At 36.2% G+C, this 20,637-nt stretch overlaps 2 protein-coding genes across 2 annotated transcripts; both read left to right on the top strand.

Moving 5' to 3' along the window:
* Positions 1-4,170: 4,170 nt before the first annotated feature.
* On the top strand, positions 4,171-5,310 carry LOC105041304 (phospholipase A2 homolog 3). Its single transcript, XM_010918212.4, has 4 exons — positions 4,171-4,467; positions 4,572-4,620; positions 4,730-4,855; positions 4,959-5,310. The coding sequence occupies exons 1-4, from the start codon at positions 4,330-4,332 to the stop codon at positions 5,132-5,134; spliced, it is 489 nt and encodes a 162-aa protein (XP_010916514.1). The 5' UTR covers positions 4,171-4,329; the 3' UTR covers positions 5,135-5,310.
* Positions 5,311-12,037: 6,727 nt separating this feature from the next.
* Positions 12,038-20,205, top strand: LOC105041303 (putative metallophosphoesterase At3g03305). The gene is made up of 4 exons (XM_010918210.4): positions 12,038-12,712; positions 14,378-14,619; positions 18,242-19,792; positions 19,874-20,205. The coding sequence occupies exons 1-4, from the start codon at positions 12,433-12,435 to the stop codon at positions 19,997-19,999; spliced, it is 2,199 nt and encodes a 732-aa protein (XP_010916512.1). The 5' UTR covers positions 12,038-12,432; the 3' UTR covers positions 20,000-20,205.
* Positions 20,206-20,637: the final 432 nt, after the last annotated feature.

Consider the following 20,637-nt stretch of genomic DNA (forward strand, 5'->3'; position numbering starts at 1 on the left):
AGAACTCATTTGTCCAAATGGGTTAAACCCATCTGTTGCCATACCCAACCAAATATTACGCGAATCTCTTGCAAATTTAACATATTCATTATCAAAAGATTTTCAAGCTAGTGTATCAGCTGGATGTCTCATTTCTCCATCATCTACTATCTTATTATAGTGCCACCTCATATGTTTTGCAATTTTATATGACATGTACAATCTTTGTAATCTTGACTTGATTGAAAAATATCTTAGCACCTTATATGGGATATTTTTTCTTACAGTTGTTTCTACACTGTTCTTCCATCTAGATGATCTGCAAACAGGATAATACTGTGCATCAATCAATGACTCTCAATAGGCAACATAATTATATTTGCATACGTCATACTTAACATATGTTAATTCTAAATCGGACACATACTTTTGACAACTGTAAAAAGAATTAGGAATCTCCTTCTTAGCATTTGGAATTAACTCTCCCAAAAAATCAACTAATGCATCAAATGATGCATTACTCCATCGATACATTATTTTTAGCTGGAAAAGCTTCACAATAGCAGCTAATCTTGATAATCCAGATTTTGAAAATAACTTTTCTTGTGCATCATGCAATAATTTTGAGAAAGAAGTATCCATCCCAACACCTTCTCCTTCATTTTCAGAGGTCTCAATCTCCTCAGTTTGAACACTTTCAACCATTTCAGGTGCAGTCCAAATATCATTAACCAATCCAATCATATCATCAGATTGAGAAGCATCTAATGGATCTTCCCTTTGATACCGACCAATGACATTTGAAGCTTCCCCATGAAATGTCATGTTGTATAATCATGGATTATTTCATGCTTCAACAAATGAAACCTAATATCTTTCTTATTCAAATACTTATGATTTCTGCACTTGATGCAAGGACATAGAATCTTACCACCCTCAACAGAGCATTCACAAGCATAGTTCAAAAACTCTTCTATTCCTACTTTATATTCATCAGATAGCCTATTACGTATTTGCATCCAACTCTTATTAGATGCCATTATCTATGTAAAATGTCAAACATTGACAAATATTAGAAATAAGATGGGGATGCACGGCCCAATTTTGTAATGATTATAATGGAATTAGAAATAGCAGAATAAGAATAACAAAGGTAAGGATTGTGGTGGCAAAAACAATGCATAATTATTGTGATAATGAAAGCTAGAATGATACGGCAAAGGAAGCAAATAATGACAATACAATCATAGACCAATGAATCCAAGTAACAAATCAGAAACTTGATCAAAATGTTGATTTGGTATAACACCAAATCGAGGCAAACAGACCACATAATAAAAACAAGTCCATTTAGATAAGGAAGAATGTCAAGTTGATGCATTGCCTGCTTGATAGTCAAAAGACCTTTGACCATTCACATTAAGTAAAATAGGTATTATTGGCCAGTAATTCAGCACAAGAACTCTTATAATAACAGAAACAGCTCTTTTAATTCAATCAAATATATTTTTTTTGGGTTTCCACTTATTATATTTTCGATGAAGTATTTAAATATTTTTAAATGGCACCAAATAGTGGCTTGGATACATGTAATGCAGCAAAAACCTTTTGCTGGACTGTTCAAAGAGAGATCACAAATCTATATTTATTGGACAGCATCTCAAATACGCCTAGAAAGCAAGACAATTTTGATCTGGACTCTTAAAAGTCTCATGATTTTGTTAGTTAGGTAGGAAGGGCTCCATTAAACCAGCTAGGATGAGCCATTTTAGATCGAGGCCGCTAGAAGAAACCAAGCCTCTTTTCTTCGCTTAGAAAGTAAAGGAAAAGTCCAGTTCTAGTGGTCCAAGTCCTGTTATCCACCAGTCTAACTATCCTAGAATCTCGAAGTGCAACTGTTTGTTGTGGGGGTGCTGTGATCAAGGAGGTTTGGCAGGGTCTTTAGGACTTATGTGCCATGATAATTTTGATGTCTTTGATTTTTTTTTTTTTTTGGGAAAACAATGGAGGAAACTGACATCACATCGATGTCTTTGCTTTTTAAATAATAAGGATAACCTTAGTGTCCAGAATCATCTAGATTTGGATCTAAAAAGTCAATCCACAACCTATGAGTTGACTTTGGATTTTTGTAAACGCCCCCAAATTCTTGCTGCCCTGGAGTTTAGTTGTCTTTATATCTATGAGTTGACTGGTTACAACTCACTCAAAATAAAAAAAATTAATAAAAAAATAAAAAATTATAAAAATTATAAAAAAATAAAAAATTATAGCCTATCGGTTTATCAAAAAAATATAAAGGCACATACACAAGATAAAAAGTAAAAGAGTTGAGAATATACCAAATAGAGAAGGCAAAGCAGAGATTTTTGGGATCCACAGACACAAGGAGGCGTGTGATAGGATTTTTAAATTTTTTTCTGTAGTAGAAGGGAGAATGTGAGTAGGCACGCGAGAGAAGGGTCGGTATAAAGGAAGGTGCACGAGAGAGAAAAGAAGGAATGATTTTTTTTTTTTTGTGAGAGAAGAGGAACGCGAGAAGGCACATGCAAAAAGAGGAAGGGCACACAAGGAGGACCAAGAGATAGGAGGAAAGATTTTTTTTTTTTTTCCGATGGGAGGAGGGGAATGTGAGGAGACGTGTGATCATGGGCGCTAGGAAGGAAGTTTTTATTTTTTTGGTAAACAGACGCGTGAGAGATCAGGAGGCGCTAAATCAGTTTTTTTTTTTTTTTTTTTTTTTTTACGTTTTCTGTTGCGTGGGATCAGGGATCGAAATATATATAGAAACAGGGTGGCGCTGGGTGGCGGAGAGTTGAAATCTAGATTTTTTCTTTTGTTTTTTATAATGTGGGACCAGCGGGCACATTGATAAAGATGCAAAAGCCTATGTGTTAAAATTTTAACACATACGCAAAAGTCTATGATAAGAGATCAACTCTCACAAACAGGTGTTAGCTAGCCCATATTGACAAAGATGCACGTTGTCATGTGCATCTTTACTTTTTACAAAGAGATCAACTCTATATGTATACCCATGAGTATACCCACGTTGACAAAGAGATCAACTCTCACGATCATGGGGCGCTATACCCATATTGACAAAGATGCACATTATCATGTGCATCTTTACCTTTTACAAAATTAGTTGCCATTTGGTTACGGGTCATATGTATTTTTATCTTTTACAAAATTGGTTGCAATCTGGTTATAAGTAACGGTTGCTATCTATAAAGTTTAAGTTATTCATATTCTATTAGAAGGAGATTTGGCAACAATAGTATCTTGATTGCAGAAAAAGAGGTAGGTGAGATAAATCAAGGAATCATGCCACAGCATTGGCCCAGAAGCTCCATTCCAAAATATAATGAGAACTCGAGAGCTTCCTTGTCGATGAAAATAAATCAACATACACGTGCTCCTCAAAAATTGGTTACAGATCGATGGCGTGTGATATGAGAGGTTGGCTTGCACATTCAGAATTGGTTTGCCTATGGAGAGGGGAGCAATGGTCACATTTAGAATTTTTACAACACCATTGTAGTCTACGTAGGTCTGACTTGATGCACAGGAAAAAATTAAATTCATAAATTTTGAAAGAATTTTAGGAACAAAAAAATAATGCAAGATATATAGAAATATTTTTGTTCAAATACTCCTACATTGGTATATAGAAATATTTCTAACATATTTTTTTTTTATATTTAAAAGTGACTTTGTGATAACGTTCGTGCAAGTATTTATTGAAATAAAAAAAAATATATCTAAAAATTAGTTAATAGAAATAGTAACAAATGACTCTATTTATTTTTATTGGATACGGTTTTAAAAATATTACTAATAAAACGTTCCTAACTCTTTTAATTTGCAAACATTACTAATAAAACGTTCCTAACTCTTTTAATTTGCAAACTGCTGTTGCTTAATGTATTTTTTTTTTGGGAAACTATTGCTTAATATATCTCTAAAAATCTCAGAAACCAGGACCGTTGCAATCTTGGGTAAAGCCACACCCGAATATTTTTACCTGAATCCCTTTTCGAAGAATTCCGCACATGTATCACCATCCATCCAGGGATACTTGCCACATCATTCAAAACCGTTCAATTAGATAAAGAATGGCGCTGTCAGATGGCGACCCGTGAGCTTAAAGGCAGCCTTCTCACGAGCGGGACAGGACAAGGGACCCCATAACGTCCCCCCAGAACATCCCTTCCCCAACAGCCACCCCCCCAACCCAATCCTCCCCTTTTCCTGTATAAAATCAGAAAACCAAGCTCTAAACTTTCCGAGCGTTTGGTCTCTTCTGTCTTCTCTCTTGGTTGTTAGTGCGAGCAGTGGGTAGAGGAAATGGAGGGAGGAAAAAGAAATCAGTCGTTGAAGTTAGCCATCCTTGTCTTCCATCCTCTTCTCGCTCTTCTCATCTCAACTTCTCCTATCCATGCTCTCAACATTGGCGTCCAGTCTGCTAACTTCGGCATCATCTCAGTCTGTATCATACCAATACAAAAAAATTCTTCCTCCTTTTTCTTTTGTTTCTTTAATTTTTATTACTTTGCATTCATTTTATTTGTTTGATATTTGTTACATAGAGCAAGCAGCAGCACTGCAGCAGAACATGCGAGTCACAGCACTGCAATAGTAGACACTCTCCCCTTGCATCTAACAACATAATTTTTGTCAAACTATTCTTGATGAATTACTAACATTTTTTTTTTTTTTTTTTGTTTGGATGAAATTGGAATCGAAGCGGCTCCGTTTCTGAAATATGGAAAATACTGTGGGTTTTTATACAGCGGCTGCCCGGGGGAGAAGCCATGCGATGCTCTCGACGCCTGCTGCATGAACCACGACAACTGCATCCAATCCAAAAACAGTTTGCGCTCCCCCCACTTTATTTCATTTTTTCCATTCATAACTCATGGTGTGTTTTCTGGATCATTTATTTGTTGTTTTGATGGGTGGTTGGTGGGGTGCAGATGACTACTTGAATGTGGAGTGCAGCGAGAACTTGCTCTACTGCATCGCTGAGGTGAGAGGTTCCGGGAAGGGAACGTTCGAGGGGAACAAGTGCATGGTGGAGGAGGTGGTGGATGTGATCACTGTGGTGATAGAGGTTGCCCTGTTAGCTGGGAGGGTTCTTCACAGGCCATAGCGGGCGATGATGCTCTGGGATGATGGTCCGGACTTGTCGTTTTCTAAGTGCTCTTCACATGGGCTCCACCAGTCTGTAATCTTATCCCGATTATTAATAATGAGCTGGTTCCTTGTCCTCGATAGACGGATGCCCTGCTCTGACTACATCTCTTTTCCCAAGGCCTTTTTTTTTTTAATGGGGTTTTTGGAATTATGGCTGATATCTTTCTTGGCATATTTCTCAAGAAAAAAAAAAAAAAAAAAACTTTCTTGGCAAAGCATGGCAGCAGATTATATGTGATATTTATCAAATTGTGTGAGCTGCTTGTGATTCTTTTATTGGTGGATGGTTCTGTGATTTGTTCGTAGGAAATCCAAGTACTAAAGCATTACTTAATTATTCATGTGTTAGTAGTTTATTCATATATTACATAGGGCTAACTGGATAAATACTTGTAAATTACAAGTTAATCATGCTTGATTGCTCCACGACGACGGTGTTCTGTTGGTACATGTCATCTTTATTTTCACTATAAAAAATAAAAAAATCAAAAATATTTTATTAATAATATTATTAAAATCATGTCTAATAAAAATAAATAGAATCATTTGTTACTATTTCTATTAAATAATTTTTAAATATATTTTTTTTTCTTTCAATAAATATTTATAGAAACATTATCACAAAGCCACTCTTAAATATAAAAGGAAACAGATTATAAACGTTTCTATATACCAATTTAGAAATATTTGAATAAAAATATTTTCATATATCTTACATAATTTTTTTACTTCTAAAATTCTTTCAAAATTTATGAATTTAATTTTTCCCTATGCATCAATTCAGATCTGGATAGACTACGATGGTGTTGCAAAAATTTTGAATGTAACCATTGCTCTCCTCTCCATAGGCAAACCAATTCTGAATGTGCAAGCCGACCTTTCATATCACACGCCATCGATCTGTAACTAATTTTGGAGGAGCACATATATGTTAGTTTCTCTTCATAGACAGAGAAGCTTTCGAGTTCTCGTTACATTTTGGAATTGAGCTTCCGAGCCAATGCTGTGGCATGTTCTCTTGATTTATCTCACCTACCTCTTTCTTTGCAATCAAGATACTATTGTTGCCAAATCTCCTTCTAATAGGATATGAATAGCTTAAACTTTATAGATAGCAACCGTTATCTGTAACTAGGTGGCAACTAATTTTGTAAAAGATAAAGATGCACATGATCCATAACCAGGGGGCAACCAATTTTGTAAAAGGTAATGATGCACATGACAACGTGCATCTTTGTCAACGTGGGTATAGCGCCCCATGATCATGAGAGTTGATCTCTTTGTCAATGTGGTACAAATGCATTGAAGAGTATGAGAAAGAAAATTTTCATATCAAATCTGAGAAAGCATTTAAAAGTCGGTCCAATCAAGTAATCATATTAACCACTGGGTCAAAATCATTTTGTCAAAAAGAGTATGAAATGGTAAGCTGTTCAAGTTATTGTATTATATCAGGTCTGAGTTTACATATTTAATTATGTTTCTTAATTTTTTCTTATGGACATGTGATAGATGGATCTTGAGACTAGTGAGATGGCTGATCCCTGTAATGTATGGGAGGCAGAGCATCGAACAAAAAAGAATGCATTAGGATATTATGACCTAAAATCGAAGAAAGTATATGTAAGATTTCTAGAAAGTATATGTAAGATTTTCAGGAAGTATATGTGAGACTGCATCTACTAGACACAGTTAACTTTGAATCTTATTTCTAGGAAAAGCTAAAGGAGTTTAGATCCCAGCTCACACAAGAAAGTGAGAGATCTTTATATAAAGATGAGATACATGCACGCGTCTTAGGGACTCGACCAGACTTATCTCGTGGAAGAGGGGCTGGTTATAAGTCAACTGTGATTGAAACTTCAAAGACTATTCGTATATCACGTGAAGAGTGAAAATCTATGAAGAAAAAATGTGCAGATATGCAAGTAAAATTATAGAAGATGAAAGTGGTTGAGAGGCAGCTAACAGAAATGGCAAGCTTGAAAGAGAGATTACAACACAGAAGAAATGATGGCTCACTTCCTATTGCATAGAAGGGTTAACCCTCCATCAAATGAATTAAATGAAGTTGATGATGATGAAACACAAGCACCAAATGATTATGAAGGTGATCCTATAGAGGTAAGTGAATGAATTAGTTTCTTTTCATATTCTTTTTATTTAAGTTGGCTAACATGACTAATTAGTTATACACTATCAATGTTATGTCTCTAATTTAATTATTACTTGTTGTTTGCTATTCTTTTAGGTGACTGCCAATTCTCTATCAAAAATCTCATTTTCTGGTCTGTTAGTTTTTGCCATTAATAGTAATATATAGAAATTATTTTTTTCATCTTTTTTTATCTTTGTTTCATTTATATCATTAAATATGACACAATATCAAACTCTCCTTTTTCAGAGCCTCCTGACATATGAAAATAGTTTTCAAGTTATATGTATGAGTCATCAATTTTGAGCCAATCCAATGATTTTTTTGACTCTAGTTTGATCAATAGCAACAAATACAAGTAGTAGATGTTTTGGCTTGTGTAAAAAATGCTTAACAAAGTACTTGATGAGATCAAAGTGCAAATGATATGTTTGATGAATTTGAATATGAGTTGTTGAACGAGAAACTAATAAATTTTTCATTATTATCTTTGTGCAGGCTTAGATTTTTTGGATGCAGACAATTTTTTGGGGAGACATCAACATCAAATGCTATAATTTTTTTGCTATATATTTGGATATTTGTGTAAGCATGTGAGATAATATCGTTCGAGTATTTTTGAATTTTAAGGATGTATTTTGGTCTATTGGTGGATTTGGATGTAGACTTAATAATTTTATCTTTTGAAGATTTTTTAAAATTAATATTTTATAATATTTGGAATCTAATATTTTTTCATGCTTATTGGTTGAAAAATTGAATGTTTGTATATATGGAATATAATGTTAGAAATTTTTATATTTGATTGAAAATTCAAAGCTGATATACAAAATTCTAGAAATATCTTAAAAACTATTGATATACAGATTTTTAAATACAGAAACATGTTGCAAAATATTTATGAACTCTAACATCCCTATAGATTTTTAAAAATATTATAAAATATTTTTATAATTATGAAGAACGTTCTTGATCCGTTATCATCAAAATATTTTTATATTTAATGAGCTGCTTAAAGAAAACTAGAGAACTGAGGGGAACATTAAAGATGGTAAAAACCAGAGTTAATGCGAACGCTATACAGGGCTTAGACTTCATTTAGATAAACGTGGCAGAAGTCAGAGTTAATTTGACCAGCCTGCAACGTTGCAGGACTTCTACACGACCGACGGTAGGCAAGGACCCACACATGAGCTGGTGGAATCTTCCTACTCGAGGAAAATGTCAGCTAGAAAGGTATTCTTGCTGATGGCCCATTTAGTGAGTGGGTTGATCTACTTTCACAATCATAGAATTTCTTTTCCAACTTGACCATAGTTGATGGGGACTTTAACTTTCCCATCACATTTGGACCATAAGATCCAAATTGTGGTAGTGCGTCCAATTCTTCTCGAGGTTTTCTCAGGGAAGCTGTAAGTGGGGTTGTTAATAGGTTGGGGTTGGGCTTAAGTGGAGCTAGGTCAGGAGTCATAGGTTTTAATTTCTCAGGTCCAACCCTGGCCTAAGAGATTGAATAGCGAGCCCCTTCAATTGATGGCTTGGACGCGCCACCTCTAATTGCCAGGTTAGATGTTGAAAAGTGAACATACCATGTGCATATGTGATGTCGCGGGCCACGATTTGGACTTTCGAGAGTGTGGTACTAATTTTGTAGGTTGTACCAGCCTAATAATGCTTACTTATAAGAGAAAAAGGGGGTTAAGTATGCAAGCTTTATTTGAGAAGAGAAGTTCGATATCATTTTATATCACATTACTAGAATTTAACAAAATGCATGAGATATAAGATAATATAGTGCATGGCTTCGATGTGCTCGAGGTCATCCTTAAAATACTTTTAAAACCCGGTCGCATAAGAGTTCAAAAACCCATCCTTTTCCAAGCCAGTGTCGGGCTGGTCGGCTGGGGAAGCAGAAGTTTGTCCGCACGTGTGTCCTTATGATATCGATGGTACAAATTCTAGATCGATGTAAGAAGACAACTAGCCGCAATTCACTGGCTTGTGCTTATCATCTGTAGTTCTAATACAGTTAAGAACAGAGGAAGAACAGCAAGGAGATGCAAATATGTTGCTACAGGGACAAAAGTTAATTTACAAGACAAACCTCAAGATGTTTCTTCTCATTTTTTTACTGGAATTACATTTCAATTACAGATTGCCATATACGAGTGGAATGTAAGGCATCTTATCATCTTCTTATCATGCATTCAAATGTAGATGGAACGCATACCATTAGATAGGAGATGTTATATCCTATACGGCAAGCATCGTATGACCATGCATGCTACCAATCATAATCACTTATTTTTATAGCAGTGCATCGAGATGAGCATTTGATGAATGAAGTTCACAAGAGCAAGCCAAAGCCATGATTCTTTGATCAGGTAAAAGATGGAATGCACAACAAATGCTAAAGATGGTATCAGTGGCGGAGCCTGACATTAAATATTGAGAGGATAAAATAATAATTTATTAATAAAATTTTAAATAAAATATTTATAATAAATAATAAAATAAAAATATATATATCTAAAAATAATATAAAAATATCAATAAATATTTAATTTTATGTATAAATAAACATAAGTAAAAAAATATTACTTTATGCTATCTGAAAAATAATTTTGATTGTGTAAAAATTTCAATAATCTCTTCCACATTAAAGATTAAAGAATAAATAAAAGATTAAAGAATAAATAAACAACTATTTTTCTTTACAAAATTTATTATTTTTAATAAAAAAATTGATATATAAATTAATTATATGATTTTTTTTTTAAAATTGATGGATTTATAATGTGTGTAAGACTAAAATAATATATATATATATATATATATAAGTAATAAATATTTTAAAATTTTTTGAAGGGATAGCAGCCCCTCCCCGCCAATTCTCTTTTATGCTCCGCCGCTGGATGGTACTCCGCTCATTAAATGTAACAAAATTGTACCACATTCTAGAAAAAATCTCAGAGATTTGGATTTTCAAAGGAAATATTTCTTTTGTTACCACAAAAAAAAGGAAATATTTCCTTGGATGGTGAATGAGATGAAGAGCCCTTAACCATTTTCTCATGCATATGAGACGCCAAGCTCTTTCCTCGGGGAACATCTGATGTAGTGCACAATACTTGCCCTCTGCATCCAAATAAACAAAGGGGCTAAAAATAGTCACAGCTGCAAAGTTGAGTACATGAAAGTATGTAGGATGGACAAAATTCTACCAAGAACTACGCCAACTGGACCTTCCGACTCAATTGTAGCAATCTGAGGAAATAGATAGTGATATTATTTGCTTATAAATCAGATGTATGAGAAAGATTGAAATCCATGGAATGAAAGAAGTATTTTTTTTTGCTGAAAACTGTCTCCTATCAACCCACCTGCCAAAAATGGTGATGGAGAGATCCTGTAACAACAAATTTGTTTTTAAACATATGAGGTGTTAAAATAATATAGAGGATATGATACACTGCCTGTACTCATGCACCCAAGCAACAGAAGTGCAGGCTGCAGTGGAGAAAAGGTATCCTACTATTCCACAATTCGGTTCATTGCAGAATTTAATTGGAACAATTTCTAATCATAAGGTAATGAATTCTACAAAGTTTTTGTTTGCTACATTGCTTTGGCTATATGGATGGCTAGAAATAGCCAAATGTCCCAAACAAAGTTAGGCAACGTAGCAGACATGAACTATGTGGCAGCTCGTTATTAAATATTTTTAGGCATCAATAGCTACCATTGAAACTTAGGTAGCATAAATCTAAGATACCAAGTACCGACAGCTTTGTGAGCTCTCTTTCATTCTCTTCTCGGATATTTGATTAAAATCAATTTTGATGCGTTCTGATCAGAAACTACTACAAGGCTAGGCTATATCATCAAGAATCACCATAGCATTATATTGCACATATTTGGTTTGAAGGTGATTCAATGACCATTAATTGGATACACAAGTATAGGAGGAGACCTCTTCCATGATTGTCACAGGCTCTTCATCCTATTCTTTAAACGTCCTTCAATGTGCAAGCAAATGGATTACTAAAATTAGCTACAAATGTTGTTTCCAATTTGTTTCGATTTGGACTCTGCGAGTAAAAATTTCGGTTATGGCTGAGTTTGCTAGAGTTTATTTTTCTCATTTGTGGTTCTTCCTTTTTTTGGTTGGGACACTGAGACCTCCAATGTGAAAAAAAGAAGGAAAAAAAATAGATAAAAGGGCATGTTTGATATGTCATAATGGAATAAAGCATGCTTTGCTGAGGTCTTGTATAAATTATTTTAGAAACATTATCTTAAGTAAAAGAAGCAAAAAATTTGTGCTAGAAAATGGTCTATGATGTTTCTTCAAATCATCGTTCCCCTCCAAAGAACAATAAGAGAGGCGATACATGCAAAGAAATAAGATCTTAAGATAATTGCAAAATAGCCCATTCTAGAAGCTTTAAATTTAGATGAGACACTAAACGAGATCATGCCCTAGAAATAACACATCAAATCAAGGTAAGAATTCTAAATCATTACGTAGATATATTAGTACTAGAGGAAAGAATCCTTTGAAGAAAATTTGTCTTTAAAATATTTGTCACATAATATTGCTCAAGTTTATGCCACACCCGGAACCTATTATTCAAGTTAGGTATGCAAGTTTCAGCCTTACATCTAATAATAAACAAATAATTGGGCATACTTTTCTCAACCCTGTAAATTCGATAAGAATTTAAGGTGGAGTTCCCCTGGATTCAAGTTTCTTCTTCGGACTCCTGAAGTATATTCCAGATTATCCTCCAATAACATTTTCTGGCACCGCCTAAAGTCCTGCGCTTTCCGGTTCCAAGTAGGCAACGTCCACCCTCCTCTTTCATCCAATAAACAAATGCTGCGACGCACCCAAACCTTTAAAGAAATCCACCCAAGTTGTATTGCAGCGAAAAGTATTCCAGTGGTCACAGTCGACTTTCCCCATACGCCAAAGACGCATCAATTCCTCACCGCCAAACTTCCTTAAAAATACATTAGCATCAATGAAACCGTTCCCAATCCCCCCACTCACAACCGCCCCACCCCGCCGTCCCGTTGCCGCCCAAGTCTGAAGAATGGCCTCTGAATCTTTGATCTGCTTCCTTTCCCCCCTCTTCCTCCTCTTCTCCGCTCTCTCGTCGTCGATGGAAATCCACAACGAGGCCGGAGGAGATAGAGATTACGTGACGAGGGAGTCGTTCCCCATGGACGGGGACGTGGCGTGGGTCGTCCAGGTCTCCGATCTCCATCTCAGCGCCTTCCACCCGGAGCGCGCGGAGGACCTCGTGAGCCGCCTCGCCTCCGCGCTCCGCGTCATCCGGCCCTCTCTCCTCCTTATCACTGGGGATATCACTGGTATTCCTTCTCTGATCATTCTTTGTATGTTTGATCTCGTTTCAGCTGCAAATTGGTCTGCATTTGAGGTCAGGAAGTCGAGGACTTGTGTCGAACGGCTGTTGGACGATTTTAACCTTTGTTTGTCCGCTAATAGTTATATGTGAAGGCAAAGTGGGATCTTGTGTTTAGCATCAATTTATGATGGACTGGGGATGCGTGGATAGATGGTAAGTGATTGGATTATGGTTAGACGTGGGATTATAACATTTAGAGGAATTCTTGAAATACGTTGCATAAGAATTGATTGAAATCAGTGTCGAGGTTTAAAAACAAGGTCTTGTATCCGGATCTTGTATCCTCTAGATACGTCTGCAATCTGGAACCCAATGTAGTAGTGCTCCCAAATGTCCTCCAAACTTGCAAAATTCAATATTAGCCTGGAGGTTATTTATTTATTTATTTAAATATTCAGAAAAAAAGAAGAAATGCAAATAATTAGAATAAACGACCTATGTACATTAAGATTTCCTAAATGGGTTAATGTTTATCAGAATTCTTGGTGTGGTCCGGTCAGTCCGGCTCATAAGGTTGGATCGGCTCCCGCGACGTGCCCGTAGCCCGTGTCGGGCATAAAGCAGCCCCACCCCTTGTGAGGTATTGTCCGCTTTGTACGTCTCCGTGGGTCGTTTTGTGGGTCAAAAGGCTCCTCACAGGGGGCTGGAGGGTTTCAATGCCTTATAAGACGAGATGGCTTAACTGAACAGCCGATGTGGGACTAAAGAGTCCGTTCTTCCTCTGCAACAGTTAGCCCCTCTAGCCAGGGGACCGAGTCTGTTGGGGGGAGACCTGCATGGGCCACAGCGTTATGGTCCGGTCAACCAGGCTCATAAGGTCAGATCGGCTCCTGGGACACGCCCATAGCGCGTGTCGGACGTAAAGCGGCCTCACCCACCTGTAAGGTATTGTCCACTTTGGGCATCCCTATGGGGTCTCAGCACGGCTTTGTCCCCATGGGTTGCTTTGCAGGCCAAAAGGCACCTCACAAGGGGCTAGAGGGTTTCGATGCCTTATAAGATGAGGTGGCTTGACCGAACAGCCGATGTGGGACTAAAGAGTCTGCTCTCCCTCCGCAACAACTCTTATCAATCCCAGCGCTGGACCAGGATTGGATTGGTTTTGGATTTTTTTAAAGAAACTTCAAACTGATCGAGAATAGTATCGGCATGTGTGTTGGAGTAGGTGTTGGATGGAGGATGAAATGGATTCGAATTAGAGGGTTATTGGATAACAGAAGGGAATAATACCTCAAATAACATATCCTATGTATATGCTAAATAAGTGGAAGATGGCTTAATAAATCATTGTTTCTAAATTGACAACATGGTGTTTTCTGCTTTTTGGCACCATCTGGGCACTTATCATGATTTCTAGATGTGTTCATGCACTTTGGTGTGAACCACCATGCTGTGCTTGTCACCCATGCTGGTTTTTTTTTTATGGCATGGACTACCACAGGCATGTAACAACCCTGTTTGTATTTTTGGCCATGATAATGGTGTAGGATCACAGAGTTCTTATATCATTTACTTCTATACTTACATATCTTGATCCAACTCCATGTGTCAATAACCTTTTAAATTATTGTTCAACCAAGCTATAGTCATCATCTTTCTATGAAAACAGATGCTAAAAACAAGAGACGGACAAGCACAAGGCAGGATGAGACAGAATGGATCCAATACAGAGACACCATGGATGCAATTGTTAGATTAAGTGGCATAGACAGGAGGACAATCTTTGACATAAGAGGCAATCATGACAAATATGGAGTTCCCTATGTTGGACACAAGTTGGACTTTTTTTCCACTTACAGTGTCAGTTCACAGCAAAATAGGCTGAGCACCATTCAAAGTATCTCTCTTCTGGTAGGTATCCCAGTTCTTCTCTTATTGTTTTGATTGCTAAAACAATATATATATATATATATATTTTTTTTTTCCCATGATGTTCAAAGACTGAATAATCATAATGATCACCTCCATACTTTAATTTGAACTTCATATTTTTTTGAGCATTTGTAAATTTAGTTGTTGTTATCGGCGCTAGCCTATGCATTCAGTGTATCTTCTACTTTTTAGCAATAATTAGTTGAATGAATTTTTATTTTAGCAAGCCTTGGGTACTATTTAAATGTAATATAAACCCTTGGGCTACACTTGTGCATTGCATGTTAAGCATCATAAAAGATATCCTGTATCATCCTTGCCTTCTTGATTTCTTGCATCTGGAGGAATGCTTGCTTTTCATTTAGCCAGAGGACTGATTGGCTGGCTTGGAGCTGACCGTGCTGTAATCAGGCACTGGAGAGATGATTTTCCTTCTCATGTTAAGGGCTTATCTTTTGCTGGCACTGATAGCTCAGGTTGCTTCTATCTTAGGTTGGGTTAATGCTCTTCTTGTCCCCAAACAAACAAGGGAGAAGAATCCAATGCAATGTTTTTTTTTTCCTCTCTTTTTTCCTTTTCTTTTTTCTTTTTTTTTTCCAAGATGAGATTGATGGATAGGGTATTCGTAGTCTCTAATTGTTAAGAAGTTCTCAAAATACAAATTTTTCATATGTCAAGTATTTCTCTAAATTATACATGAATAATTAGAATATTTTGTAATTTTTGAAAGTTGACAAACTTTATGAATTGTTCACGAATTATTTGACTTTTTTAATAGATATTCATATATTACAGATTAACAAGTTACTTGTTTTTATGAAATGTTAAAATATAATTAAAATTGGAGGTAAATAATGTAAGCTCTTACAAATGTTTCATAAAATGAAAGGCTAAAAATACGTCTTGACATGTTAGAGAAAATGGTATTGTATTTGCTGCTTTAATTAGTCTGGAATCATCGATATTCATAGGTTTGATGTTTTGTTTAACCTTTTAGTACTGTTCTTTTAAATAAATATCTGGTACTGAAATATATTGTTTTCTAAATTAAAAACTCATTTTTGGAAAGTTTCTTAATATATGCAATCTATTTTAACTGATCATAAAAATAATTTTGTGTCATAAAGGAAAAAGTTGATAGCGTATACCTATACCATGTAACAAAATGATGATTTAAAAAAATCAGAGAACTATTCCTTGATGATTCTCACTGTTACTTTTTACATCAAGAATACCTTTTCTATTCATCTAATAAAAATACGTTAATATCCCACTAATTTTCTCATCCATTTTAATTGTGATATCTCAGACCCTTTCATAGAACTCCCAAGCTGATTGGTTTCCATCTCTTTCTCTATTTCGCCCAAACAAATTGGACTCAATCTCTTTTTCTAATTCAACTCCCATATAGATTGAGACCTTTTGATTTGACTCTAAATAAATTGGATTCTATGACTTTCTTCTCTTTCCTCTCTAGCATGCATTGCATGTGCATGATTGCTAGTTTCCAATAATACTCATGTAAACAAGTGTTGCATCATGAAAAATTCAAGTATATGAACTAGTCACTTCTAAGCCAAGGGGAAGACCAATGCATAGAAGAATCTCAAGATGCATTAATCACCTTTGCCCATCGCATTGCATATGTCGCAAATTTGTCCTCAGAAAACCATGAAGTTTTACTTTACATAAGAATAATCCTAAGAGAAATCTAAATCCTCTTAAAAAAAAAACTCTGCCTTAAATATCTAGTCTGATCCAATGCATTTCGAGCTTGGTTGATCCTAGATGGCATAGCAGTGTATTTCAATCTTGACCCAAATAGCAAGGATTAGAAGTCTAGATTGGTCTGGGCTAGGCCACCCTCATCTGGATTTCACTGAGCTTGAACTAGTTGAATTAGGTTGGTTGAGAGATGATTCAAGGCCATGACCTGCAATTTGAGGATGGCTGCCAACCATGACCTCTGGCTAAAAGACACCCCTGATCTTTGACATCCAGGAATCTCTGGCAACCAGTCTGGAGCAGTGACAACTGATGACTAACCTCTTAATCGGGTAGGGTTAAACCTAAACTTATTATGATCCTTTTTTTTTTTTTTTGTTAATGCAAATTTTCTCTTCTCTTTCCCTTCACACCCGAGACTGGAGAAGAGAACAAAGAGAAAAGAATGAGACTTGTGGATCTATATCAGACTCAGTCTGATTTGATCATATCTGCTTGCTCTGGTAGAGAGAGATGGAGAGATGGGTGGTCACTTGGGTGTGACATAATAGATTTGAATACTGTATTTTAAATATATCCATATAAATCATTTATATAAACTCCCCAAAGGGCAAAAGCCAGATATGAACCCCGCAAAACTCATATGTTTCCAGATAGTTTAGATATGAGTATGTGTGCATGTTACGCATAAATATTGCATAAAGATCTTTTATACATGCAAAAAAATTGCATACATGCTGAAAGAGGCAGACATATATAAGAGTTAACATCAAAAGGACAATCCTATTATATGAGGGTATATGATTATATACCTTTCTTTTATATCTATATGAGAATGCCTTACCATGGATACTCCTGGTCTATTGCAAAAGGCCAAAACTTTTGGATCAGTTTTCTGTTTCTATTTACTTTATTTATGTATGCTTAAGCTCCACCTTTTCCTTGATCCTATTGTGTATAAATATAATGCTCGTTTCATGCTTGTGTTCTGCACAATATAATGCTCGTTTCATGCTCATGTTCTCTTTTAATCTGTCATGCAGCAGTCTCACTATGTGCTAGGGAAATAGCCCTGATGCACTTTTTGATTCCTCTCTCTCTCTCCCCCCCCGCCCCAATCCCTCCTCTCCTTGGTGTGAGAGGAGGGTGGGCGGGGGCGGGGTTTGAATTCGCTCAAGGCTTAGTGAGATGCGATGATTACAATGCAGCTCCAGATTCATATCTAAAAATCCTCCACCTGGCTCTAGTTCTACTAGGGCCATACACCTGTGGATAAACATATGTGTATTCATCATTCTTTGGATAAATATGCAACCCCATACACATTTATAAATATGCATATAAGTCCATAAGTATATCCTTTCTCTAGCGAAATGGTTAATTTGAACACAAATTAAGAATAGATTAATTTATAGTCTTATAGTATTAAGGATCATATGCTGCATATTGTGTAAGTTGACATATTATTATATTCTGCTCCTTAAACTTCATCTAACATGCTCTGATACAAAGCGGAAGAAAATTCATGCATGATATTGAACGTCTGCTATTCTTGTTACCTCTTTCATTACGAAATCTACGTTTGCCTCTGTAGAAATATTTTCTGAATAGGGTAATAAATATGCTTGGACTTCAGTTATCTTCTTGTCCAAGTCTTCAGGTCTTTAAATTAGATTTTCCATAGGTACAACCATTTTGTCTTGTTGTTCTTGTATCTTTAAATTGATAGGGCATCTTGGTGACTGTGTGATCAAGTTATGATTATTAAGTAAGACTAGCAGCATATTGTTTCCACCTTTGATACCTATAGATTATCTTTAAAGTGCACTCCATGTTCAAAAGGTTTGGACTGACTTTTCCTTTAAAGGTTTTTTAGGGAAGAGAGAGAAAATACATCTTTTTGGGAATAGATGACACAATTGGTACTGGGATACGTGGGCCGTCAAATTTGTTTGGTCATCCAACTGACAAAAGAATGGATATATTGGAATCAGAACTCCAGTATTCTGACAATTATTCTGGAAGCTTGGTAACAAAAATTGTCTTTGGGCATTTCCCAATGTCTTTTACTGCTTCATCGGAAAGGGGTAAACGCTATGAAAGTATATTCGCAAACCACTCTGTTTCTGCATACATATGTGGCCACCTGCATGCAAAGTTTGGTAAGCAGCTCTGGAGGCTCCATACTGTTGAATTGACGTCTAATGTCAAAGAGCCTGAGATAGTTAAACAGTTCTGGGAATGGGAAGTAGGAGATTGGAAGGACTCCAGATTGATCAGAATTCTAGCTATAGATGCAGGGGAAGTTTCCTTCCTTGATTTGGAATTTCTTGACAAACACAAACTGCTAGAGGATTTTGAAACTACCATCCTTATCACATATCCCACTGATTCAAGAAATATGAATCGAATTAAAACTGATAGCCAGTCATTTAGAAATGATATCAATGCTCTCATCTTCTCTCCTCAACCAATCATCAATGTCACTGCTAGGGTTTTTGATTCATTTAGAGATTTTAAGATGGTGGAAGAAATACCACTGCAGGTTGCAACTAATTCTGGCACTCAGAAACCATTATTTCATGCCAAATGGAATGCTGACAACTACAGAAGTGTATCTGCAACTCGTTATTGGCTGCAGGTTTTTGTGATAGACTCCCAGGGAAAGGAGATTGCAAGCCAACCAAGACCATTTTCAGTTGAAGGTAAACTCGGACATTATCAAAATACATGGTTGACTCATTTAATTTTTGAAGTTCAGTGGGAGAATCTATATTTGATTCTTTTGTGGAGCAATGTTGGGTTTCTCATCTTATTTTTATTTCTTCCAAAAGTTCTAAATTATTTCATGGAGAAAAATGCATCATATCAGAAGTGGGTCATGTCAGTCTCTGTCTCCTCGCATATCCAGCAGAGAAAGAGCTTTTTTTGGGTTTTATGGTTTTTGACAGAGGGCTCAAGGAGTGGGATGCTATGGTTTACCATGATGATATATTTCTTCTATCTGCTCAAATTGCCATGGTTCTGGGGTCACGCAACATCTGAGGATGGAGACGTTGCAGGAATGTATTTATCTGGCTGGAGAATACAGGTTCCAAACAGTTCCATGATGATAGACAATCTTGGCATCCCCGACATATTTACCATCGCCTTACCATTCATGTATTTGGTAGTAACTCCAATGATTATTCTCATTTACTGCTTGTTTGCCGAAAGGTCGGCAGTATGTTTGTGCTCTATAGGGAACATAAGGTGCTCGAATGGACCACTGTTGATGGAATCAGAGCAGGGTTCGCAAGATGTATCGGAGGTTCCAACCAACTCCTCGGAGGACATTAATCATCCCTCAGTATATAAGACATGTGGAGGTTGGACAAGATGGGTCATCCTGTTGGCATGTTTGGTCATTATCGTAATACATTTTAAGGTAAAAAATATCAAGTTTTGCGAACTGTTTTGTTTTAGCTGGTTTTTGTTTTACTCATGTGTTATACTTGCATTTATGCAGCTATGTTGCTCCCTCATGTTGGCATATGGAGGTGGACCTGTTGCCTTGTCACCCGCCTTGATGTGGGCGCCACCTTTATTTTTGGCTGCAGCTTTTTATTCAACAAGGACCATTGTGAATCACTAGAACATATGATGGCTTATATATGCATGAATTTAGAGAACATCCATTTTAGTTATCCTTGTGTAGTGGTATTAGCTTGAATAGATTTTACCTTGGAACATTTCTATGTCGCCCTCTGTACCAAATGAAGCCAAGCTACACGCATCTGGTAGTAACAAAATTGTTGCATGACATTTTATAAAAGGTAAATGCACTTTCTCAAGCAGAAACATATCAGTGTTATCTGTCTGATGGGGATGTTTCAATTGTTTTAACTTTTTGCACGATCAAACTCACCTGTTATTACTTGTTCCAATTTTAAGAGAGGAGTTTGTAATGTTAAAGGCAAATCGGAAAGGCAATGGAAGCTTCGGATGTCCAAAAGGTAATCGAAAAAGAATCCTTGGAAGCTCAAACATCAACAATGCTGATGTTATGTCCCGAGGGTGAGCCAAGCAATACACCACCATCAAAAGATCATCTAAAGTGCTTGAACATCTTGGCCAACACAATTCGACCTAAAAAAGGTTATCTGAATGCGGCTAGTTTAAAGTGATACCATAATCTTTACACATCGAATATTTAAATCAAAAATAGCATCGACTACTAAATGTATTCTTTTCGTTCGATCTAATTTTAGTTTGAATTCGAAAGTAGGAAGT

Source organism: Elaeis guineensis, chromosome 3 (assembly GCF_000442705.2).
Source record: "Elaeis guineensis isolate ETL-2024a chromosome 3, EG11, whole genome shotgun sequence".
Classification (NCBI taxonomy): domain Eukaryota; kingdom Viridiplantae; phylum Streptophyta; class Magnoliopsida; order Arecales; family Arecaceae; genus Elaeis; species Elaeis guineensis.